General features: G+C 38.2%; 1 protein-coding gene across 2 annotated transcripts; it reads right to left on the bottom strand.

The window, feature by feature from the left end:
- Positions 1 to 5,424: 5,424 nt before the first annotated feature.
- On the bottom strand, positions 5,425 to 26,452 carry LOC117307467 (myotubularin-related protein 14-like). 2 transcript variants are annotated; one of them, XM_033792226.1, is made up of 20 exons: positions 26,152 to 26,452; positions 25,220 to 25,276; positions 20,681 to 20,784; positions 19,623 to 19,731; positions 19,180 to 19,255; positions 17,783 to 17,849; positions 16,602 to 16,727; positions 14,998 to 15,142; positions 13,479 to 13,553; positions 12,467 to 12,530; positions 11,508 to 11,593; positions 10,899 to 10,975; positions 10,444 to 10,480; positions 9,676 to 9,740; positions 8,936 to 8,997; positions 8,418 to 8,583; positions 7,975 to 8,104; positions 7,153 to 7,184; positions 6,760 to 6,879; positions 5,425 to 6,361 (listed from the first exon to the last, which is right to left on the bottom strand). In XM_033792226.1, the coding sequence occupies exons 1-20, from the start codon at positions 26,248 to 26,250 to the stop codon at positions 6,175 to 6,177; spliced, it is 1,884 nt and encodes a 627-aa protein (XP_033648117.1). In that variant the 5' UTR covers positions 26,251 to 26,452; the 3' UTR covers positions 5,425 to 6,174. The 2 variants fall into 2 exon arrangements, with proteins under 2 accessions (XP_033648117.1, XP_033648118.1); XM_033792227.1 differs by having other exon boundaries at positions 19,623 to 19,728.
- Between the last annotated feature and the right edge of the window lie 110 nt (positions 26,453 to 26,562).

Here is a 26,562-nt window from a genome sequence, read left to right as displayed (position 1 = left end):
GAAAAGCATTTGTAACCGTTTTTTTTAATAAAATGTATATGATTAGAAAGAAATTTTAAAAGTAGAATAAAATGATCCACACAAGTATCACTCAAAATTGCTTGGTTTTCCATTTACCTCGTCGACTAACACGGTTGGCCATTTATGCGAGTCAAATTTTTGACTCCCATATATGGCCGACCATGTTAGTTCGCAAAGTAAAAGGAAAACCACACAATTTCAAAAGGGTAAATTTGTGTGGATCGTTGTATGCTACTTATAAATCATCTTTCTAACTGTATGCTTTTTATAATAAACGGTTACAAACGTTTTTCAAAGACAAACATGACCGATCCAAGGCAAAGTGTTCCTTTAACTGCAAATAGCGCGTGCCCACTAAATTTTGGTTGGCAAAATGAGGGCACATCACCCTGTTTTGTATGCTGCGAATTGCTACACGACTCGTGTCTGCTTAGTGCACATCTCTACTGCGTTTGCCAACCAGAAGGCATGCGCGAATGTAATTAGCATATTTCATGGGAAGGGTCTACTATGAGCTCTCGCCCAGACACTGCAAGCGTGAGTACCCTCCCACCATATAATTTCTTTAAAGAGACTGATAAAGAGTATACGTGCGCGTACAGTTACTGGCGAGTGTCCCCCCCCCCACCCGAAATACCAACAACAATAACATTACAATAGACCTTGTCGTATAACCCATTTTTTGCTATGAAAGGTGCCATCTTGTAGGGCGAACCATATGCGCGTGTTAACGCGTACATCAATGAAGCACGCCGCACTCCAGGTTGGATTTCTACATGGCACGCGCACCCTCGCGCACATGCTCACAGATGCCATGCTGTAGGGCAGATTTTAATGGTGATGTCATATTCAATACAATTTATACAGAATATAGAAAAGAAAAGATACTTGGTGTTGCATGAAGATTTTTTTTTTTTTTTAAGATTTCATGGATATCTGGTGTACAGTGACTATGTATAAATGGCAATTTTGACTAATTCAACATTTGAAAACCAATAAAATTTAGAACATATTATTTACATTTAACACAAATGAGGCTAAGTCCTTCGTATAAACATTAATTTGAAAATAATAAATAAATATTCTATCAAGTAAAGATTGCAGAGAGATGTATCTCCGGATGGAATGATTGGGCTTTTAGAAAGAAGAAGAAGGAAAAAAAGGCCTTTTCTCAATCCGAAAAATTCTGCCTATGTATGAAAATAAAGGAAATACGATATACAGAATAATGTTTCCTCGTGCAACACTTTTAGTCTAGTCAATCTATGGTTTGACCTAGGCAAAATTTTTGTTTTGCAAGTGTCTCCTAAAACCCTCTAAAACAACATATCCAAAAAGTAGAAAAAAGTAAGCAGGGGAAATATGCATAATTTTATGCATAAAAATTACCTTTTTCCCCCTAAAATACGCATGCTCACCCTATGATAAGTAGAAGAAAAAAAAATTCACATAATTTGTTTTCTCATGGGAATGGTCACTGCATTGTTTCTAAACATTACGAGTACAAAGAATTCAAGATGGCCACAATTTTCCCGCCAAAACTGTCAATTTTGTCTAGGTCAAGCCATATTTTGGCTTAGATTAACTAAACTATTTTACATGAAAGTTGGCCAGTCTGAATATTACTTTTTTTTACAGGATTAAAAATAACCTCTTCATAAAAAAGGACAATACAGAGATTGTTCCAGAGAGTTCTGTTGATCTTTTATACTAAATTATTCCATTTGATTATAAAAAATATTTGAAACAAGGTTTTGAAACTAAAAATGTTAAAACCAGAATGCTGAGCAAAACCACCTGTGGGAACAAATTTCTTTGTGTGAGTTATAACTGTTTTTCATTTGTAGATATTAAACTTAACAGTTTTGTTCACCTCCAAGTGTTCTATAAAGGTATGTTAAATTTAACCTTAATTTTTGACAATTATTGTCCGCCAGCAACCAATTTCTATGAATATAAACATATTTAAAGGTGTGGTATAATGTACAACCGTACATCATTGGTATTTTTAACATATTATATATTATATATTCCTTCCAATTGTTTAGTTCTTTAGAAACAGATCACACGAGGATGAAACATCGTTGGGATTTGAGGGGGGTACATTAATTCCAATTCTCCAGTTTTCGTGAAGCATGTGTCACTCCAAGCCAAAACTAGGCGCTTCTTTACATAACTAAAAACTGTGTTTATATTAATAATATTGGCTTCTTATAAAGCGCTCATATCCAGCACTCAGTGATACTCGTGGCGCATCGATTCAATGGTTTCCTGCAAGGTATTGTGGAGCTACGTTTTTTTAAGTATGAGACCAATCAATTACACAGCACCATGTAATAGTTTACAAGGTGCTTTGTACCAATATGCTGCCAATCAAACCAGGAACACCGGGCCGGGGTGAGCCCTTTTCTTGTTGATAAGTGCACTGGGTTCTTTTATGAGTAATACACAACACAGGGCCAACGGCTTTACGTCCCTTCCAGAGGACACATGGTTAGGCCAAGTAAAAAAAAAACATGTTTCGCGTCCCCGCCCGCTTCCTTTTTACAGGCCGCCTCCTTTTTTATTTTATTTTTTATTTTATTTTTTTATGCACATTTTTTTATTTATTTTTTATTTTATTTTTTTAAAAGGGTTATTTTAAATGATCTCAGCAAAAACAATCTGAATGTCTTGTCTGAATGCCTCGACTAAATTGTTTCATTTATGTTTTGTGTATTTCAGCAGTAGAAAAAACAATGGATATTTGACATTTTAACAAAGAATGGCGGCCATCTTGAAATAAAAAATAAAAAATAAAAAGCCCCTCTTCCTCCTTTTTTTGAAAAACCCGGACGTGAAACATGTTTTTTTTTTACTCGGCCTTGAAGGACACAGGTCTCACTATGGGACTCGAACTAGACACTACTGATCAGAAACACCTGGGCCAATTTAAAAAAGCCTGTAAGCAAAACAATTGCCCAGCACAAAATAGTATTGCCTAGTAGAATCAGGTTACCAGCAAAACGTACATTAAGTTTGCACCATTGTGGCAGGTGCCCCACTTACTTTTTGCTTAGCAAAGATATTTTCCAAGCAGTATTTTCTGATGAACAGCTTTATGAAATTGGACCCGGAGCTCTTATCTGTTCAGATAAATGAGTAGAGGAGCTTTTAAAAGCACTAGACACTATTGGTAATTACTCAAAATAATTGTTAGCATAAAACTTACTTGGTAACATACAAGGGAGAGCTATTGGTAGTATAAAACATTGTGAGAAACGGCTAACTCTGAAGTAAGGTAGTTTTCGAGAAAGAAGTAATTTTCCACTAACATTTTTGAATTTGATTTTGAGACCACAGAATTAGATTTTGAGGTCTCGAAAACTAGCATCTGAAAGCACACAACTTCGTGTGACAAGGGTGTTTTTTCTTCCGCTATTATCTCGCAACTCCGACGAACAATTGAGTTCAATTTTTTACAGATTTGTTATTTTGTGCATTTGTTGAGATACACCAGGGGAGAAGACTGGTCTTTGACAATTACCAATAGTGTCCAGTGTCTTTAAATAACACTTTCAGGTGTATTCACTTTTAATTACATTTCACTGCTTCCTGAGAATTGCCTTATTTTGGCCCAAGATGCCACATTTGTGCAGGTTTTAGTAAATCGATGGATTTTGGAGGAGTGTAGTAATTCCAATTCTCTGCTTTTCAAGAAACATATCAAGAAAGTAACACTGAAAAGATGTCACTAAATCAGGGACCAATTTCACAGAGCACTAAGTTTATCTTAAGGGAACACGTTGCCTTGGATGGGTCGAGTTATTCTTTGAAAAGCGTTTGTAACTGTTTGTTATAAAATCGGTATGGTTAGAAAGATGATTTAAAAGTAGAATGCAATGATCCACACGAATTTGCCTCGAAAATGCGTGGTTTTCCTTTTACTTTGCGAACTAACACGGTCGGCCATTTATGGGAGTCAAAAATTTGACTTCCATACATGGCCGACCGTGTTAGTCGGCGAGGTAAAAGGAAAACCGTGCAGATTCGAGGCATGTTTGTGTGGATCATTGTATTCTACTTTTGCAACTTCTTTCTAACCATATGCATTTTATAAAAAAAACGGTTACAAAAACGCTTTTCAAAGACCAACTGATCAATCCAAGGCAACACTTTCCTTTAACAGCTCTTACATCAGTATCTTTGTCCTTTCCCTAAATAAATTTTAAAAATATTTTCTGTAAAAAAAAATTATAATACTGTTATAAAACAAGCTGAAACTTGTATGGATTTCTGTAACTGTTTAGAATAATGCTACATTTAATGATATCTCTAACAAAGGGTCTATAATTTTTAATCATACAGACAGTCTGAGCATTTGCTGTTGTTGGTGGGGGGTTAACAGACCAGTCCATTAAAAAGAACTGGTCTGTTGTGAAAAATGAAACAAAACCTCAGAATAACATACAAAACATGAAGTTGTGATAAGGGGGAATGGGAGCTTGTGGAATTATTTCAAAATAAATTGCAACATCAAATGATTCTGAGGTCAAAGTAAAGATCATGTCCAGAAATGAAATTTCTCATCGATTCCTTTGTTAAGCATAGCACCCTAATTTCTAAAACCAAATCAAATTTTCTGTTTCATGTTTTTTTTCCCTGAAAAAAAATGTGATTAAATAAATGAACAATATTCGCCATGTTGGTGCGTTTTGTGATGATTATACTTAAAGAAGAGGTCTCTAAAGGGGTAGAACCCTCAGGTAATACTGACAGAGGTCAGTTGGTGCCAATCGTGTTTTGAGCTCTCAACAATAAAGCTTCCAAACTCAAGTCTAAATAGATTTTTTACTGAGTCCGTCAACAGTCCAGCGTTTGTTCTGAAAGAAAGAAACACTGAAAGAACTAGTACCTTGAAAGTGAATGCCCAAACATTAATGTCATAATTTGAATGACGACAGTCAAAATTAAATTCAACTTAATGCTATTTCACATCATCTATATTTTTTGTTGATAATTTCAGTGTGTAATAAATTTACACAGGGTCAATTCTTAAGGGTTAAACATACAATAAAAATGGCAAAATATGGCGGTTTACATGGTAGAGCAGTGAGTCCAATATAATAAAGGATAATCTAGGATAATCCAGTGAAGTCTCAGTTAATCTAGGGTCTAGGGAATACGTTTCTTTGATGATTCAAAGAGAAACACACAGAGCAGAGTCAAGGGGTCTATATCAGTTTTTTTTTTCAACAACTTGCGATGGTCACAACTCTGCCCCCATAACCCCTCCCTAATGAACTATTGAATTTTAAGAGCTGGGCCCAATTTCAAAGAGAATATTGCTTAACAACTGTCTGCTAAGCAGAAATGAGTCACAACTTTTACATGTGACATTTTGTAGTTTAGCTGGTAACCTTATTCTGGTAAAGCATAATTTTGTTACGCTTGGCTACTTGTTGTGCTTTAGCAGCTCTATGAAATTGGGCCATGGAAAGTATAGAAAGGGCATTGGAACAATATTAAAACAAGCAATCAGCCAAAGTCTTTGTATTCGTTTGGCTGGTGCTACCCCGCCCCCATAAACAAATGGGTGAGCAACATGGGCGGGTTCTACAACTGCCATGATGCCCTTAGGTATATTGTTCTTACATTTTCAAAATTGCCACTCCCGTTACTTTTTACAAAATAGGGGGGCTGCCAACCTTAGGGCTAGATAGCTCAGTTGGTAGACCGCCGGCATGTTAATCCGGAGGACACCGACTCAAGTCCTGCGCTTGACAATTTTTCTTTGCTCATTCCAAATTTTCAAAGAAATTTCCGGAAGAACGGCTTGCCCCTAGAAGGCCGGTGTAGTTACATCGGCTCCATTGACTGCAGCTTCTCATACCAGACAGATGGTAAAGCATCCACATTGCCCCATGGTCTTTGACTCCAAACTGCTACATGTGCTCGTCCCCGTTGCTGGTCGCGCTGAAAGAAAAAGGCCCGACAAGTGGACTGACATCACTCGTGCACTTAAAAGAAGTAGCATACACCAGCTAACGACAACAGCTCTGGACAGGGAGGCTTGGAGGGAGTTTGTTTCTCGCACCACCACAGGGACGGCGGATGCCCTAATGGACTTCAGAGAGAGACTGAGGATGTCAGTTTGACGAATACTATAAATGACTATATCATTGTGCCCCGCGTGGATTTGAGTCCAACTTTGGATGCGATGGAGTCAATCATACTGGATATTCCTCCGGACTCCACGGTGTAGCGTGACCCCACCACAGCACAGTACACTTTGTTAAACATGATCCGAACCTCATCCAGCTTCCGTTTCCTTTGGGACTCTTCGTATATACTGTCAAACCTATGCAGGAAAAAGAAATAACAGGGGAAAGGTGAATACATTTTGCACAATAAATTTTAATAAATGTTGAGTCATTGTTGGCACAAAAAAAAAGGCTGAAACTAGGATCCAAGTTTAAGCAGATAACTTAAAATTATAATACACAGAAGTTTAAACTCGTCAAAACGTTATATCTCGCTTAAAACGTTATATCTTGCTTAAAACAGCCCAGATGTACACACAAAGCAAGTATGCACCTGATAACAGTTTTGAATCTGGTTTTTATAAATACTTTATTATAAATGTTTATTTATTTATTGTTTATCACGGGTAATCCATTCAGTGTGAAAAACCTCACTGATCTCAACCCCCAAAAACTACAAAAATTAACTAAAAATAATGAATTGATGATGACTTACACCGGACCGCAGCTTGCTGTCCCGCTTGAACTACTTGATACGTCTGAATGAACTGTTAAAGGTGAGTCTCTGGATGATACAAAACCTTTGACGCTACCAGCACCAGATACAAGCTGCCAACTAGGAACAAACACCAACAAATAAATCAGCACAGCTAGCTAATGACGGCACAAACACTGCATTTACTTCTACTTTGATACTCGCCAAGCGAGAAATTACCTCTTCTTCAAAACTTATGTTACTTCACTTCAGAGGAAGTCGTTTCTCACAGTGTTTTATACCAACAACAGCTCTCCATTACTTGTTACCAAGTAAGTTATTATGCAAAAAATTATTTTGTGTAATTACCAATAGTGTCCATTGCCTTTAACTGAGATACAGTACACAACCTACCTGCCACATGTGGATGACGCTGCTGACTTGGCCTGCAATATCAAGATATATATTGACACATATTGATCAATTATTGAAGAGCCAAACGTTATATAAACACCAAACACAGCTTTATTGTACAACTAAAGCCTGGTTCATACTTCCTTGGAATGCGATTGCGATATGAATCTTGACATCACAAATTTGCAGCGAATAATTCGCATCAGTTGAGTTGTGCTGTCCTCCTGCGAAAACATTCGCTGCGAAAACATTTGCTGCGAAAACAGCCATGCGACATCAAAATACATATCGCATTCGCATTTACAGGAAGTTTGAATCAGGCTTAATGAATGAAGTACACCTGTAATATACAATAGTCAGAGGTGATAAATAAGTGAAGAGCTAAGTTGTACACATTCCATATGAGATAATTAAAAATATAATTCCCAGGGGTATGATCATTTAAAAATAAAAACTTCTGAAAAATGTTTTGTTGGTCTCCTTTTCAGTCAAGCTCCGGTGTTTCTTTTCAGCAGAGTGTGAGTTCGAGTCCCAGTCGTGACACTTTTGTCCCTGAGCAAGACACTTAACTATAATTGCTTCTCTACACCTAGGGGTAAATGGGTACCTGTGAGGGCAGAAATGGTACTTTTGATTGATTTAGACTAGTAGCGTGAATTTGTTGCAAAGACTTTATACCCCTAAGGCAGCCAAGATGGATTAAGGAATGAATTAAATGGCCCAGTGACCAGGGGTATTAATGTTGGACGTGCTTTGAGGCACCCTTCAAGTGTGTAACGCGCTATATAAAAACCGATTATTATTATTGTCTTGGAAACTCACTGCTTCAACGGATGATCTCCTGCTTGGTCTAGGTACAGCCATTGGACTGGTCGGTGATTGCAATGTGGGTGATCTAGATGTCTCTCTATGGGTCGGTGTTCTAGGTTTGCCGCTGTCCACAGCAGAAGACCTACATCCAAAGAAAAAATAAATGTATCCATTAATTTTCCCTCTCACTCATTCATTCACTCACTGCTAAGCAGCATTTTTTGTGCTAAGCAAGATTTTGTGTTACAGAGCTCAAGCTTAAATATTGTCTCTTAGCAGAAATGTGCAGAATACCAGTCACTTAATTGTATAAGTGCCATGATAGTTTGGCTGGTAACCTTAGTATGGTAAGCATAATTTTGCTGTGCTTGAAATTGGGCCCAGGCTTTATGAAATTGGAGGCTTTTTAAAATTGGGCCAAGGTGAATAAAGTCTATTGTACAGTTGTTTCTTACCCGTAGCATCTCAGCGAGCCATTGCCAGCCACTTCACCATTCCTGGTGGTCTCTTCGTGGATATCTCCCGTGCAGATGAGGATGGGTGAGCTAGTACTGCTAAGACTTGTTATGCTGATGTTACTATTCAGACTTGAATTACTACCAAGACGCTGCTTCTCAGTATCTACAAATCATGAATGGACGGTGAAGAAGAACAAACTCAAGATGCAAGGGGGTAATTACTACACTGGGATGGGGACTCTGCTATAGATTGATTGCACGTGGCATCAATGACCACCATCTTTGATAAAATGTGCATGAGTGCATGGCTATCATCGGCTGAGACCACTAAATATAAAGCGGTAGTCACTGGCTGTTTGTCGTGTCTACAGAAAACTAAAGGATGGGAATAAATTTACTTCAAAAACTAAAACAATGATGTATTCGTCTCTTAATATAGATGAAAAGAGGACAGAACAAACACCTGTATGGTGTCAGGCACAGAAATATGTTCTAAAACCAAGGTCGAGGCTTACCTAGTAACACCATCGATTCTGAACAACTCTCTGAGTCCGTTCTGCTCCCAGATCTTTGGTTTCTGTTTAGAGAAAAACCAAAAATAGTAAAGGGAGTTGTCGACCAGGACCATCTTTATACCCTGTAAGTTGTGTGCAAATCTGTAAATATTTCCCCAACAGTTCTCTGTTAAAATAACAAAAGTGGAAATAACACATCACAGTTACCATATTTGAAATTGTTTTAACACCATCAATACATTTGTTAATAAGAGAATAAAAGGGTAGCGACAAGTTCTTAAACTGGCGTCTAAACCTGCAAGGTTTTAAACGACAGTTTAAGACCGAGTCACTACTCTTTTATTCCCATTCACAAATGGCGTGGTTAGTCTTGGTGCAAGACGTTTCTCGTTTTCCTGTCACACACAGCGCGGCCAACTCACCAACAGCGCCCGTAACGAGAAACGTCTTGCACCAAGACTAGCGCGTAGTATACATCTAAGCGTATCTGAAAAACAACCGGTTATAAACAGCTCCAGCTGGTTATTATCAACCATTTAAACACCCCCACGTGATAGCTCTCCACCAATAGGAATAGCGAAACTGTCAAATAGGAATAGCAAAACTGTCAAATTAAAAGTCAACAAGTCAACAGATACAGCGTCACTGGATGGGACAGCATCAACAATTTTATCCCATCCTCCAAGAAATCACAACCCTTTTGATGAAAAAAATTATACTTTTTTAAAATTGTGTTTTACCTTTTGACAGCTGAGAATTCATCCGATGTTATATGCTTTAGAAAGTTGAAACAAAAGAAGAAAATCTGGAAGGGAAAGAAAAAAATTTTGCTCTGTTAAAGACACTGGACACTATTGGTAATTGTCAAAGAATAGTCTTCACAGTTGGTGTATCTCAACATATGAATAAAATAACAAACCTGTGAAAATTTGAGCTCAATCGATCGTCGAAGTTGCGAGATATTAATGAAGAAAAAAACACCACTGTCACACAATGGTCACACGAAGTTGTGTGCTTTCAGATGCTTGATTTCGAGACCTCAAAGTCTCGAAATCAAGTTCGTGGAAAATTACTTCTTTCTCGAAAACTACATCACTTCAGCGGGAGCTGTTTCTCACAATGTTTTATACTATCAAACTCTCCCCATTACTCGTAATCAAGAAAGGTTTTGGCTAATAATAATTTTGAGTAATTACCAATAGTGTCCACTGCCTTTAAATAAAAAGGACTGTTTTAGAAACAAGTCAATAGGTATGCTCTGATAGCACTTAAGAGGTATACTTAATATGTATAACAAAAAGGTTTAAATGTGGCATCTTGTGGCTGAGAAGTCTAAGATGTTTAAGAATGCCTGATGAACAACCATAATAATTTTAAAGGTGGATTGATCTATTTATTAGAATATTTGTACTAGACAAGTTATTAGTATTACTTTTGAATAAAAAAATTTAAAAATGACAAAATCAGAAAAATTATTACTTAGAAAACGAAACAAAGAGAATACTCACATCTTCACCTTTTCCTAACCTGTATGACAGATGATGCCTAAAAGACAAATTAACCGGATAATAACAAACATATTTATTACAAATGAGACAAATAAGACATCTAAGTGGATGAATTGTGAAGATTGAGGAGAGATGGGTACAAAGTATAGTGTCAAACAAATAATATGGTCACTGTTTTCATGAAGACACATTTAAGCCCCTGCAGCCAAATGTTCATGTTTTGAGAAAATCATGTTAGAAGTTAAAAAGTATTTGGGAATAATAATTTCAAGGAATTTTATTCATAGAATCTCTGACACTTTCGTTACTTTGAAAGTTGATATCTGAAATTACCAAAATACATTTTAAGATGTTAAATTTTAATTTAAATGTAAATGTCAAAATTGTTTGGAAAAAAAAAAATTGTGACATCTATAATTAGACATAGAGAGAAAGAGAGACAGTATAGTCCTTACCCAAATAGCATCCAGTCGTACGCTATCGTCAAATACAGGATTTCAGCTGCACTAAGATTCTTATGGGCCTTCCCGTCCTGTTCAAAAACATCAACTGTGTTATACCATCAGTTCACCAACACACTAAAGTATTATACCATTTGGTTTTACACTTCACCGATTTGTAAAAAGCTTTGTATACAAGTGCTTTCCAAATCCTTATTAATAATATTAATAAAACAGCACTTATAAGACGTGCTTTATCTGTGAAACATTCGAAGGCGCCGGTCTGAAAGGAAGCAAAAAACCCAAGTTCATGAAAAGCCCTGCTGGAAAAGATATGTTTTAAGTTGCCGCTGGAATGTTGTATGTTTCTCTGATGTGATGGGTTAAGCTACACTTGCTACGTAAAATTGGGGAGGTAGTGCTTTCTGCTCTTCTGATGGATGCTACCAAGCATACATCCGTATGGACTGTAAAGGGGGTAACCCTGTTTCAGCCCCAGGAGTAGGTGGCAACGCCCTCTGCAATAAAATAATAATTTTAGCCCACACCTTGAAGTGGCCTTCAGGCCTTGTGTGTCTGGCGACTTGCATAATAAAAAAATAATAAAAAATTAAAAAAACTTACTGCCCACAATGACAACCTGAGTAGAGATACAAAGAGTGGTGTTCGGTCCCAACCAGAGATACAATGAATTAGCAGACCTGAATCCCCTGCAAATAAAGAGAAATATCATTTGGAAAATCAATCATACAGTCCAGGCTTGATACTTCACAGAGGCAACAAAGGCTCGATTGCCTCCATGCCCCCATGGGACCCTTAAAATGCTTCGGTAGAAATTTAGGGTGCCCTCTACCAAGGAGAAAATGCCTTGGTGCCCTTGCTCTTTAAAGAGAAATATCATTTGGAAAATCAATCATACAGTCCAGGCTTGATACTTCACAAAGGCAACGAAGGAGATTGCCTTCACGCCACCTGTAGCCGATTTTATGAAACGCTAGGATTAATCCTCGAGTTAGGACGAGTGACCTGCCCTAACTTAGGATGGGTTCAATGCCTCCTAACGCCTTCGGATCTGAACTCGTCCTAAGTCCTAAGAGTAATCCTAAGTAAGGAAGAGTTTGGTAAACTCATTGGCTGGTCAATGACTTGGGACCCTTAAAACTCTCCAGGATAAATTTTCATTTTCCAAGGGTGCCCTTTACCAAGCAGAAAATGCCTTGGTGCCCTTGCTCTTTCAAAAATGAAGCATACATGGCCGCATACATGCATTTTAAAACACAATAACAAATTATGCAAACATTACACTGTATTTTCTCATAAAAGAAGAGTACGTTAATTGGTGAGATATTTCTGGGACTACTCTTAATTAAGTACAGTCGCTTCCCAGGTTGTATCATAGACTTGGTTATACATTCAGTTTATAGATTCAACAGCTTCTGACTGGCACCTCAAACAAAGGAAGCGAGCCAACATTGGGCTGGATACCTCAGTTGGTAGAGCGCTTGCACAATAATACAGAGGTCTTATGTTCAATTCCTGTTCTAGCCAACTGAATTAAATTGAAATACAAGAATAAAGCTTACCTTCTTTGATTTCATGTAGAAATAATTTCAGATAGTTCTGTGTGATCGTCACCAAGTCCCATGACTGAATAAAACAAATTTAAGAAGAAAACACAATCATAAGTCACTTAAAAAATAAAATTAAAAAACAGCCACATTAAAATCCTTTTTCAAAGAAAGTGCAAATACTCTGTGGAATATCTCAGAAAACAAACCATATTTGTGTTACAAAACAAACAATAAATGTTATCTTCCATAATCCGTTTACAATTTTAAACTGTTCCTAGGTACATGTAGTTATCAAATTCAAGCGTAGTCTCACATCTCCTGCAGGAAAATACTGAATGTAAAAGCACCTTGAGAGTCACTGTGGGACGGATATGTGCGCTATAGACCAATCCAGGCGCGCACCGGGCGCGCAAGTGTTGAGCACCGCGCGCCATTGCTGGGGTGTACATGTGCCTAGTTTTGTGCACAAAGACATGAGGAAATCATGTTCCGTTTCACTCTTAATGGAAGTCAAATGTTTTCCTCAACGAATAACACAATTTCCTTAACAGGACATCATGATATACCAATGTAGATCACTGACCACAAATATTTGCAACAAAATAGAAGCCGAATCATCTTGAAAAAGGTGCTTGTCTTAGGCGAGTTATGGGTCAAAGACGCGGAAACTGCATAATAGTCGCCATAATTACATCGGCAAGGTATTTTGTCAGAATTTCAGTATTTTACTTTCTGCTTAATTTAAAAAAAATTATCAAGAATGTAGTATGTTGTTATATCAAGCATCCACATCAAGGTAATTTCATAGAATGCGAGGAAGACATTCAATTCCCATAAAAAGTGAAAAGGAAAACGATTTTCTCATGTCTTTGTGCACAAAATACGCACAAAGACACCCCAGCAGTGGCGCGCAGCGCATGGCAGCGCCCAGCACTTGCGCGCCTGGATCGGTCTATATAAAAAGCCCCTATATTTATTACTATTATTATAATAGAAAGGTGAGTTGGAAGAAAGCCGGTCTTACCCTATAACTCCGCCAGTCAATGCCAACCATCCTTGTTACTGAATCTGGAATGCTAAGGCCGGCGTCAACAAAATCCTGTGGGGAAAAAAACACACAAAAAAGAAATACTAAATTTCCCTTTTTGGTTTTAGGCTAGTCAAAAATTGCTGTTGCTGCCTTCACATACGGCGACTCTGTTACAACATTTGTCAACTAAAGCAACCATCTGAAGTCTACCATCGGGTGCGTTTGATTAGCTGTGCTCACTTGGGTGAGCCCTTGACAAGAGCTAATCGAACTATCACACTCGTGGTAACAACATGCACATCGGGTCACCCCCAAGTGACCCACTCCACAAGCAGGGCACTGGGGGCTGACCCGTGTGAGTTCCTGGAATGACGTTAAAGCTATTTGAACGCACCGGGGACAGACCGGGGTCGACCCAGGGAAGCTAAACGAACGCACCCATCGCGATCTAATCGCCAGTACATCTCTAGCCCTCTCAATGTCAATGACCCCTGACATATTATTAAGGAAGGTAACTGACCTGGCTCCAGTCATAATAGAGTCCCTCTGCATTGAACGCACACATTGTGATCTAATCGCCAGTACATCTCTAGCCCTCTCAATGTTAAGGTTTCTTGACGTATTATTAAGGAAGGTAACTGACCTGGCTCCAGTCATAATAGAGTCCCTCTGCATTGAACGCACCCATTGCGATCTAATCGCCAGTACATCTCTAGCCCTCTCAATGTCAAGGTTTCTTGACGCATTATTAAGGAAGGTACATGTAACTGACCTGGCTCCAGTCATAGTAGAGTCCCTCTGCATTGAACGCACCCATTGCGATCTAATAGCCAGTACATCTCTAGCCCTCTCAATGTCAAGGTTTCTTGACGCATTATTAAGGAAGGTACATGTAACTGACCTGGTTCCAGTCATAGTAGAGTCCCTCTGCATTGAACGCACCCATGGAATCTAATCGCCAGTACATCTCTAGCCCTCTCAATGTCAAGGTTTCTTGAAGTATTATTAAGGAAGGTAACTGACCTGGCTCCAGTCGTAATAGAGTCCCTCTGCATTGAACGCACCAATTGCGATATAATCGCCAGTACATCTCTAGCCCTCTCAATGTTAAGGTTTCTTGACGCATTATTAGGGAAGGTAACTGACCTGGCTCCAGTCATAATAGAGTCCCTCTGCATTGAACGCACCCATGGAATCTAATCGCCAGTACATCTCTAGCCCTCTCAATGTCAAGGTTTCTTGACGTATTATTAAGGAAGGTAACTGACCTGGCTCCAGTCATAGTAGAGTCCCTCTGCATTGAACGCACCCATTGTGATCTAATCGCCAGTACATCTCTAGCCCTCTCAATGTCAAGGTTTCTTGACGTATTATTAAGGAAGATAACTGACCTGACTCCAGTCATAGTAGAGTCCCTCTGCATTGAACGCACCCATGGAATCTAATCGCCAGTACATCTCTAGCCCTCTCAATGTCAAGGTTTCTTGACGTATTATTAAGGAAGGTAACTGACCTGACTCCAGTCATAGTAGAGTCCCTCTGCATTGAAGCCATTTTCCCTGTAATCACGGAAGAATTCACACCCAGGGTAGGGCACTGACACAAGCCTGAAATCTGCATACCGGTGCTCTTTGTCTACCTTCTCTGACGACGAAACACTACCAATAGAAAAAAGCACAACAAATACTTAGAAGACTTCAATTCCTGGGTTTGTCTCAGATAAAATAGTGTAAAGGATTATTCATAAATACCTCAGACAGTTTTGCTATTCCTATTGGTGGAGAGCGCGCTACGTGGGTGTGTATAAACCTTTGTTTATGACCGTTAAAAAGTGTTAATTCATGGGCGTGACACGCGACCTTGCACCTGTTCTTATAAGACAGTTTCTTCATTCCTATTGGTCGAGAGCAACGGCTGAAACAGTTGTGCCACATCACGCCAAAAGCGCGACGTGCAGAGCATTCCCTTATAAGGAGTTGTTTACCCGAGGGCGGCGGAGGGCTTTACCATTTCATAGCTGGAGGGGTGTTGTTTTGAAAGAAATCATTTAACAATTATAATTTTTGCATTTATTTTAATTTTTGACCAAAAAGTGATGATGTTTTTGACCGAAAAGGTATTTATGAATGGGAATCAAAGTGTTTTGAATCGGTTTTCAACTAGTGGTTTAAACCTGCCGAGGCCAGGTTCTTTATAATTTACCTCGACTTCGTCTCGGTAAAATTATCAAGAACCAGGCCTCATTGGGATTAAACCACTAGTTGAAAAACTCTTCACCACACATTGATTCCCTTATTGCTACCTCTATGTGAAGAGAACTTCGTTTTGTGAATTTGTGACCTGTGAGTAAATAACTCAAGCGAGGGGACCAACTAATTTATCACAAAAAATAAGTGCATACTTTTGGCCATCATTAATAGTAAAATTCATCTGTTCAGTTTATAGTTTATAGTTTGCCTGGCTTCACATTGCTATTTTCAGGTGCTTCAGTGAATTCCATACTCAGTGCAACAGTTTGTCTAACTTGTAATAACTATCCAAAGTGCACCCTCACGTGGTGGATAATACTGAAACGTGATTGGTTGTAGCTTCACAGAGTTAAACGAAGGTGCCTTTAGAACAATATTTGGTTGTGTCCGAGTTGATTTTTCACTAGGTTCACAGCGTAGCAGCTGCGAAGGGTGGCGACATAAAGTTCACTTATCCTTCGCATTACAAAAAAGTATGAGCCAGAGACCATTTTCCACAGAGCTGCTTAAGCAAAAAATATTATTTAACAATTGTCTGGTAAGCAGAAATGAGCGGGATACCAGTCACAAATGTGACATGTGACAGACACAAAGGCTGGTAAACCTTATTCTGATAAGCTTAATTTTGTTTTGCTGATCTACTTTTTGTGCTTAAGTAGCTCTATGAAATTGGGCACTGTCATTACAAAGAGCAGTGAAACTTCCAGAGGACTTGTGAAACAAAAAAGTTAACTGGCCCAGCTCGGAAGAAATTCAAATAGGTGAAAGGAAGGCCTGTAAGATAGTTGAACTGCTTGTCTTTCTAAAACAATAATAACAATAGTAGTAATAACTAGATTTATAATTAGTTATTAACATTCAGACTTACTTCATTCCGAATTTGACTTTCTTGTTCTCAACCATAAGATCTGAGATACAGCCAACAGAGAGTAACTTGAGCAGTTGGATGTCCTGGCCCCGGTAACGATCAAATAACGGCCACTCATTGCTGGTACTAAAATATCAAAGTACAGGAAGAGCTTAATGCTAAAGTAGGCTTGATACTTCACGGAGGCATAATGCGATTGCCTGCATGCCCCCTGGTCTTGCCTTGGTGCCCTTGAAATGCTTGAGTAGAAATTTACAATGTCCTAATAGGGCGCCCATGGGGAAATGCCTTGGTGCATGCCTGATAAAGTATAAAAGTTGTTGTCTTATTTTATGACATTTTGTACTGGCCCAATGCACTTGATATCTGCACCATTTTTGCAGTCTGATTCCCTGTTACTGTGCAATGCACCTTTCAGGCACAACGCGCACAATATCTTTACATGCAAATTTGACTCCCAACATTGAAGACAGTAGCCGTATGTGACATCAGTCCAAGGGGTATATGCAGGGATAACATACTTATTGAGTGTCTTCTGAAGTCATGTAAGTACATGTACAGCACAGTACTGAATGCCTCACATGGTTCCCAAAAATAAATAATACTAACATATTTGCCTCTTTACTTTTTAGAGCACATAAGAAAGGTGACAGCAAAGCATGTAAGATAGTTAAAGTGCTTGTTTTCTAGATAGTCTTTAACATGCATACTTACAATATGAAGAAACATACATGATGAGGTTATAATAATAATAATATTGAAGTCTTTATAGCGCAAGTATCTACCAAACAAGGTACTCAAGGCGCTGAGTATATACAAACTTTCAGAAAGGTTATTGAAGTGATGAATTATGAGACCCAATTTAGTAGCACCCTATAAGGGTTTCAAGGTACATGTACTACGGCGCATTTAGCGGCCACAGCCAGAAACACCGGGGCGAACCCCTTCTCTTTTCCATAAGTACACTGGGTTCTTTTACATGCGTTACACAACACCTGGGACCAACGGCTTTACGTCCCATCCGAAGGACGAAGCAATGGTTAAGTGTCTTGCTTAAGGACACAAGTGTAAGCATAAGAATTTGAGGATAGAAATCAACATGTATTTCCTACTCCCCCAAATTACATATTTTCAAAATCACAGGATATTCTTTTGCAAATGAAGCCACACTTTAAAGTTACCTTGTAGCATCTGGTCTTGAAAACGCCTCTTCACTGTTTGCTGCTTGAGATCCTAAACTCTCACCACCTAAAATACAGAAAAGTCATACAATTCAAGGGCATCATTAATACATACTGCAAGCCTCATAGATACATGTAGCTGTTGTATTCAAGGATTTTCAACAAAGGTTTCAATAAAAACAGAAATCTGCTGTCATAATAAAGCCTGCAATGTGAAGATTACATGATGTTGCATAACAATTTCAATGTGAAGGTAGTGAATTCTGCTCATAGAGCTATATATAAGAACTAGAGGGCGCACTGGTGATGCTTCTTGCACAAACACGACGGGACCGCACGAGACACGCGCGCCATTATGTACGCGCGTTGAATACGAAGTACACGTTGGAGTTTGTGTTTATTGAACGCTGACGCGATGCTGTTTTGTCAACTTACAAAATGGCTGCACAAACACACGCTAAGCAATGCCTGTTTGTTCAACTTAGAAAATGGCCGCCTGCACGCATGCCGGGGGTGCGTATATAGGCCAATGCGCCCTCTAGTTCTTATATATAACTCTATGATTCTTCTCTACCAGCCAGGCTCCTAGTGGATGGTATCCATGCCTACATCCTTACAGACTATAGTCGAGGGGAGTGATCCTGTTTGGGTCACAGCCTAAATTAGTTACATTAAGTTCTTATACATACATATTTATACTAATACATTTTGAATTTTTTACATTTTGATTTTTTTTTGTTTTTTGTTTTTTTTTGTAGTTTCTGGGCACCTCTGAAAAAATAAATAAAATACATGCAAGTGTAGTCCTCACCTTGAAGTGACCCTCGGGCCTTGTGATGTCTCATAATTATTTTAAATGTAGTTAATGAAACTCGAAAAATCCCTGTTAGCTTAAAGGCAGTGGACACTATTGGTAATTACTCAAAATAATTATTAGCATAAAACCTTATTTTGGTAATAAGTAATGGGGAGCTGTTGATGGTATAAAACACTGTGAGAAACGGCTCCCTCTGAAGTAATGTAGTTTTCGAGAAAGACGTAATTTTTCACAAAATTGATTTTGAGAACTCAGATTTAGAATTTGCATGCATGCATGCTTACAAACTGCGAAGGGGTAATCCTGTTTCAGTCCCCTGAGTAGGTGGCAACGCGCCGCTGGTGAGTCAAAAGCTCAAATAATTTACTTGTTAGTGTAGCCTCACCTTGAAGTGGCTGTCCGGCTTAAGAATTGGCAAAAAAAAATTATGTGGGAGGAGAACCCTAGTTGAGGGTATAACCAGATAGCAGCACCCTGTTTGAACGTAGGATCGAACTGGGTCCACCAGAAGTGAACGGCAGGGAAATATCACTAAAAGTTTTTTAGTATAGTGAGACCAACAAACAGTGTGTCAACCAACCTGAGAAGAAATAATCCAATCCCGATCGTCCGTATATTTCTGGTCCTCCTGACAGTGTTGCCGACCTACAGATGTGCTGTAAACAACAAACAAAAACAATGGAGCTGTTGACCAACAAACATTCAGGCGATATTTACAGAATTTCAAACGTATTATTTAGCTTTCAAGTGATCCTTTGATAAGATCCCAGGTATTTTCTGAAGCAAACCTTACAGTCATAAATTGCAGGACAAAAGTATGTAAGTAAAAAATTAATTTTTTTATTTCAGAGATAGTGAATTACAGCTTAGCATTCTTCTAGATATGTACCGCCTGCTGCATAAGTACTCCCTGTGCCTGCAGTGCAGTTGGTTGCCTCTAACTTGCCTGAACAATTGTCCTTTAGGGTAAAAGCAAATTAATACTCTTAATGCAATTAACCACGTAAAAAAAGAAGAAGTTACCTTTCCTTCGTAGAGAATAATTGGCACAACAAAACGTTGTCTGCAGCGAGCAAACCTTGACTTGCACATCAAATCCCTGATCTTCTGTATGTCATATAAGCTTTCTCTGCTACGACACATGGACAATAATAAGCAAAAAAAAACGACATGATCAACTTTTCAATTAGGTTGACTTTCAATTTTAAAAAGATTGTACAACAATGAATTCAAAGTACCGCAAAACTTGATTACATTAAAGGGAAGGAATATGTTTGGTAATCACTCTTAACATTAATGGCAATAACAACTTTTGGCTGGAAGCCTACAGCATCATTTGAAAGTATAAAGCATTTTAAGAAACATTTTGCTTGAAGAAATGCGGTTATATGTAAAAAGATGAAAGTTGTTATGCCCCAAAATTTGAAGCATTGCGATTGTGTATTCCTATGAGGGATTACTCTTCCTTCATTTTTCGGCGGTATCTCAAAAATGAGATCGCCTTATGAATTGAAATATTCAGATGGTTGCTTTATTTTGTACATCTACATCTACATGTACATTTGTATAGGATTAAAACAGTCAAACAGTTCCACAAACCAAAGGTATACTTTGCCTTTAAAGACACTGGACACTATTGGTAATTGTCAAAGACCAGTCTTCTCACTTGATGTATCTCAACATAAGCATAAAATAACAAACCTGTGAAAATTTGAACTCAATTGGTCATCGAAGTTGCGAGATAATAATGGAAGAAAAAAACACCCTTGTCACACAAAGTTGTGTGCTTTCAGATGCTCGATTTTCGAGACCTAAAAATCTAATTCAGAGGTCTCAAAAATCAAACTCGTGGAAAATTACTTCTTTCGAAAACTACGTTACTTCAGAGGGAGCCGTTTCTCACAATGTTTTATACTATCAACCTCTCCCCATTACTTGTTATCAAGTAAAGGTTTTATGCTAATAATTATTTTGAGTAATAACCAAAAGCGTCCACTGCCTTTAATCAAAGTAAGTAACCAACATAAATAACACAATTTTCACATCCGTGTAATTACATTTATTTAGAAAAAAAGACCTACCTTTTCTCTTGGAAGTCCTGTCCATTACCAGCCAGCATGTATTCAAGAATGATGAGTTTCTCTGGATAGTGGCCACATAACTCACCATTAGAATTGTAGATGACCTGGAGTAGAATGCACAAAACACATAATAGACACAGGATATTGAACAATCTATATAAGCATTAGGAAAAGACACATCATAAAAACCTTTAAACATCTTGTCATTTATTTATCCAAAATCTCTGAATGTCCGTTATTAACAAGTGATAAGAATATATATAGCGGCAAACTTAACTTCCAGGAATTCTGAATTTGACTTTGAACCTGTTTTAAAAGTAGGATTTGAAATTTTGCATGGTGGGAGTATATTAAGGTGAAGTTTTGCAGTAGTACAGCCCATACAAAATGGTGGTCAGTGTTTATAAAATAAAAAATAAAAAAGGCAAAAATGCATGTTAGTCAGAGAGTCTAATGCCAGGGAAAAATTTCATAATAGAGCTGCTTTTAAAGCACAAAAAGAAGCCGTCAAAATTATGCTCGTCAGAAAAAGGATACCGTCCAAACTATGTCCCTTACATGTACCATTTATTCTGATTGTTATACCTCGGTAACAAATTCTGAAGTTTGATTGGTCGAGAACCAATCACGTGCAACAAATACACATGTACCATGGCTGCACAGCGCGGCGGGTAACATGAGTGATGTTAACCTGTGTACATCAACTTGATCGTTCCCACCGTTGGTCGATTTCCAGCGCTTAGTACAAAACGGCCGCGAGTTCGAAGGAACAGTGAAGAATGGTTTCTTATTTGAACAACTGTTCGTCTGCTTATTAAACTATGCATACTCCGTCGCTATATGTTTGAAGATGACAACATAATTTTGAGAAGAGGAATAATCATGTTAATACCAAGGTATAACAAAACAATTGTTGCACGCTGTGATTTGGGGTCCATGGGTTTTGTACACCCTCAGGGTTCCTACGCCTCTGGTTCCATTTCCCCCCTGGAGCCCGTCACAGCGTGCAACAATTGATACTGGTATCATGCTCATTTCTGCTTAGCTAATAATTGTTTTAAAGCAATACGATGTGCCTTAGCAGCTCTAAGAAATTGAGCCCAGTTCTAAATTAGCAAACTGTTGCTAAGGCTGGAACCCATATTAGCATCCGTTGTATTTGTACATTTATAAACTGTCCTTAGTAACAGAGCTGCCACCTTGGAACTATCCGCCAGTCCCCACATACAATGCATACAAATTGTTTCATGCGTCATATGATAATTGCATCATCTGTACATTACACAGGCCATAATTGCTATTTGTGCAAATTGCTGGTGCTTAATATAAAATGTCATGTCAATAAAGACTATTTGCTTTATCTCACTGACATAGGTCTAGTAGCGTACTTTTCTAGTTTCAGTTCCAGACGAACAGGGCCAAATTTCATAGAGCTGCTTTTAAAGCCATTGGACCCTTTTGGTACAGAACAAAAAATAAAAAGTTCACAGATTTACAAATAACTTACGGGGTTTACAGAAGGTAGTGGTGACAGACTCCTCTTGAAATATTATTATTCCATGAAATGCTTTACTTTTTGAGAAAACAGTAAAACAATATTAATTCTCGACAACGAGAATTACGGATTTATTTTAAATGACACGGCGAAACGCGCGGATACAAGGGTGGGTTTTCCTGTTATTTTCTCCCGACTCCGATGACCGATTGAGCCTAAATTTTCACAGGTTTTTTATTTTGATATAGAAATTGTGATACACGAAGTGTGGGCCTTGGACAATGCTGTTTACCGAAAGGGTCCAATGGCTTTAAACAGAAAATATAGTTGACACCAAATTCTGTAAATTTTAGCCTTTGAAAGAGACTCAGCTAGGTTTGAAACCTCAAACACAATTTTTTGCATTTATACCGTACAGTAGGTTCTATTGGTTAGTAAGCAGATAGCAGCAGCTATTTTTTTCTCTTCACTTTTCTGCTTTGCAGACAAGAGCATGATGATACCAGTCACAAATAGTACACGTTACATTGTGTTTTGGCTGGAAACCTTATTCTGTAAAAGCATAATTATGTTAAGCTTGGCTGTTTCATTTGCTTATAATGCAGCTCTATGAAATTGGACCCTATACACAAATTTAGACATGTATCAATTAAGATTGTGATTGCTGGAAGAAATATAATTAAAAGTCCAGCATCTAGGCAGGATTGTACATGTATGTTGATACATTTATAAGACCACTATTATTGTTATACATGATAATAGTCATCCCACCTTTTTTTAAAACAAAACCAAAACATGCAAAAAGGATAACAGACTTGTGCAAGGTACTATATGATGAGAGATCAATTTTCGGGAGGAAATAAGCACTTCCTGAAACCAGAAACCCACGCACCATGACATGTCAAACTACCTCCATTAAATCTGTAACCTGGCAGGTACTGCTCTTATACCAGCTGGCTAATCCTTACCTAGATTTGTTTATTTATTTATTTATTTGTTTCCTCACAACCTCCAAAAATTGAGCTAAGACAAAAATATTTTTAAAAATTAGTACAAGGGATGTTTATAAACACGTAAATAAAGAAACAGGATAACCCTGACACTCTCGGACGACCCCAGACCAAATTGAAAAAAAGTACGAAACAAAAGGATTGTCAGAACGATCTGAGTAGCCGACCGAGAGTATCAAGATCATCATATTAAAAAAAACTGGTTACAAAACAAAACTTATCACAAATACCATGGTTGACGCAGTTTACATCTTAAGGTTAGAGTTAAATTTCCGCCTGAAAGAAGGACTAATAATGCAATTCAGCAGCGGAAAATCTTTGTGAAAGCTAAAACTGTTTTTAACTCTATCAACTAAAGTATTCTTATAAAAAGCAAAATCATTGCTGGCCTCACAATTTAGAAGTTGAGCATATTGTGTCATGGGTGTGTCATGGCTGAGTGGTCTAGTTCACTGGACCCAAGCTTTGGTGTTGTCAGCAGCAGAGCGTGGGTTCGAATCCTGGCCATGACAGTGACACTTGTGCTCTTAGTCTGAACCAAGGAACGTAACAATGTTACTGCTTCATGAAAGTTAGGAAGGTAGTGCATTCTGCTCTATCAGCCACTGGGTTCCTAGTGGATGATACCCCATGTATGCATACTTCCTTTCGGACTGTAAAGGCAACCCTTTACGCGCCCATGGAGCAGGTGGCAACGTACCCTGGCTACATTTGGTCTTGACAGCCAAAATCAGTTAAATGTAGCCCTCACCATGAATTGCCTGGTGATGTTACATTGTCGGTGCAACTCATTTAAATTACTGTTTAAACCTTGAAGGGAACTATGACAATTAATGAAAAACAATACGCAGTTTTATAAAACACTTGCGCTTTAATGCACCCAAAGGGCATCTCAAAGCACTCAATTGAAAGCACTCATTTTTTAGCACTTTTGCAACCAACCAATATGGCAGCAGTTTTATGCTTACACACTGTTATTAAAGGTTGTTTTTATGTCAGCACGATGAATGTCTGGAAGTACTCATTATGTATACAACAGTTAGGCCTATGCAGAGCTCAGCTGTACGTATGAATTATGAAACCCAGTTAGCATAGAGCACATAGAATGGTTGTGCAATCTGCAGCCAACCATGCCAACATCTATGACACTAGGGAAAACCCCTGCAGGCTGCTCTTAACAAGTACACTGGGTTTTTTAAATGTGCATTATTACTTCTGTGGAAAATTACTTCTTTCTCGTAAACTACATGTACATCACTTCAGAGGGAGCCGTTTCTCACAAGGTTTTATACTATCAACCTCTCCCCATTACTCATTACCAAGTAAGGTTTTATGCTAATAATTATTTTGAGTAATTACCAACAGTGTCCACTGCCTTTAACTCAAGTAGACTAGTCTTAACCCTTTGTGAAATCACCTGGATTTACGGTGTCGACAAATGTGTGTGTGTGTGTGTGTGTGAGATGGAGTGCTCTCATATTCGGTACCATCTTAAGACCAAGGACAAAACAAAAAAGGGAAAATAAAAGGACTCAATAGGGAAAATCTAAAGACCGGGGTGCTCCACAAGAAATTTTGTGTACAAAGTCCATGGGAAAATCTAAAAGTACAGGGCCAATGGTAAGGACAATGGTGTCTCCACAGGGATTTGAGAATGCGTGAGCTAGAGGGTGTTGATTTCTGCAAACTGAGTAGTCTTCATTCCAAGATGCTCCAGTTGTACTAGTTGTAAAAAGATAGGTATCACCTCCAGAGGCCACTATCAATCACAGCAGTGCCCTCTGGTAGTGATGAGTTTCATGTGTGACTATTATAACTGGATTGTCTTTGAACCAAGACTACTAACTGAGCTCAATCTTAAACCAGTGGGCAAGTTCGATCAGCGACCATTTGTCAACCACTAGTCAATGTTCCATGGTTACCTATGCATGAAATACATCCTGGGTACCAGGCAAAATCGCCCAATGGTCGTCAATAGTCAATTTTAGTCCCTTGATCGAACTTGCTCCAGAGTGAACATCTCTCAGTACTCACTGAATACTTGTAGTCTCTGCCAAACAAAGCCAAGCACTTCCTTTCGATCAATTCCACCTAAGGAAAAACAAAAACAAAAAACAACAACATAAATTATACATAATTTGTATTAAAATGTACATTTTGTTGTAAAAACCTCTCATTGAGAAGAGTCCGTCCCCTGATGGTGGAGTGAGTTCTCAGCCCAAGTTTGGAGACCAGGGCCCAATTTCATAGAGCTGCTTAAGCAAAAAAATCCTTGCTAAGTAAAATCAGATTACCAGCCAAGTCTCCACTCAATTGTTATGCTAAGTAAACAACAGCTAAATACTGGTCACAAGCGATGTATATGGCATGAAATTTTGGCCAGTAACATGTGTAAAATAAGCGAGCTATTTTCGTGCTTAAGCAATTTTTTTTGCTTAAGCAGCTCTATGAAATTGGCCCCAGGACGTACTTTACAGCAACCATTCTAACACTAACAGTATTGAACATGTGCAAAGACAATTTCTTGACTGCATTCCCTGAGCACTCACACACCAACACCAGGCAAACTTGTTTATTTTGTTTAGTAACCTGTCACAAAACACAAACAGTAACACCCATTTTGTATTTCAAAACAATATTGTTAAAAAAATAAAACATTTCTTTGTTTACTTTGTAAATTCAACACCTTATTAAATGAATCATAATTTTTTACTGTAATCTAATATTTGCAGATTGAACTTCAGAATCAATGTTTTTTAGCCAGTTACTGAAGAGTTGAGTTATTTTGGAATTTAGTATACTAATAGTATAATAATAAAAATAATAATATTGAATTGAATTGAATTTTAAAGAATGCCCAATAATCTTAACTACTCCTAGAGAGTCCTACCAAGTCTCTTAGTTAAGTTAATAGAAGGAATAACAACATACAAGAGCTTTATTGGGATTAGATCTTTAATCTTTACCTTGCTTGTCGTTTCTCTGGCTTTGTAGCCCTCTTTGCAAAAGATGTACAATAACTGACGAAGTTCACCATCACTCACCACCCCTTGGTTCTCACCCATGCCTGGTTCAGCACCAAAAACACTCTCAACAAAATCACCCTAAATCTTGCCCGTCGTGCTCTTAATGGAAAAGTTTTAAGTCTCCGACTTAACACAAACAATCACTACATTTTTTATCTGATAGTTGGAAAGATAAGTAGTTGTCTGTCGAATAATCTGTGAAATGTATGGTGGAGCTGAAAGTGTGGTGTTTACATGCAAAGCACACACGACATACGGTGGTACTGCCCACTTCCGTTCCCATTATAGATAATATGTGACGAGTCGGGGACAAGACTGATTTTAACATTGTCAAGAGAGGTCGCCCTTCAT

The sequence above is a fragment of the Asterias rubens genome, chromosome 2 (assembly GCF_902459465.1).
Source record: "Asterias rubens chromosome 2, eAstRub1.3, whole genome shotgun sequence".
Classification (NCBI taxonomy): domain Eukaryota; kingdom Metazoa; phylum Echinodermata; class Asteroidea; order Forcipulatida; family Asteriidae; genus Asterias; species Asterias rubens.
Note: the sequence above shows the minus strand (reverse complement) of the source record. Positions and strands in the feature narration are given on the sequence as shown.

Excerpts from the sequence above, each read along its gene's own strand:
- LOC117307467 (XM_033792226.1), bottom strand. The coding sequence starts at position 26,250 with ATGGGTGAGAACCAAGGGGTGGTGAGTGATGGTGAACTTCGTCAGTTA. Across the intron at positions 20,785-25,219 it reads GCAGAGACTACAAGTATTCA|GTCATCTACAATTCTAATGG; the intron begins GTGAGTACTGAG and ends ATTCTACTCCAG. Across the intron at positions 8,584-8,935 it reads AGAATCGATGGTGTTACTAG|ATACTGAGAAGCAGCGTCTT; the intron begins GTAAGCCTCGAC and ends CATGATTTGTAG.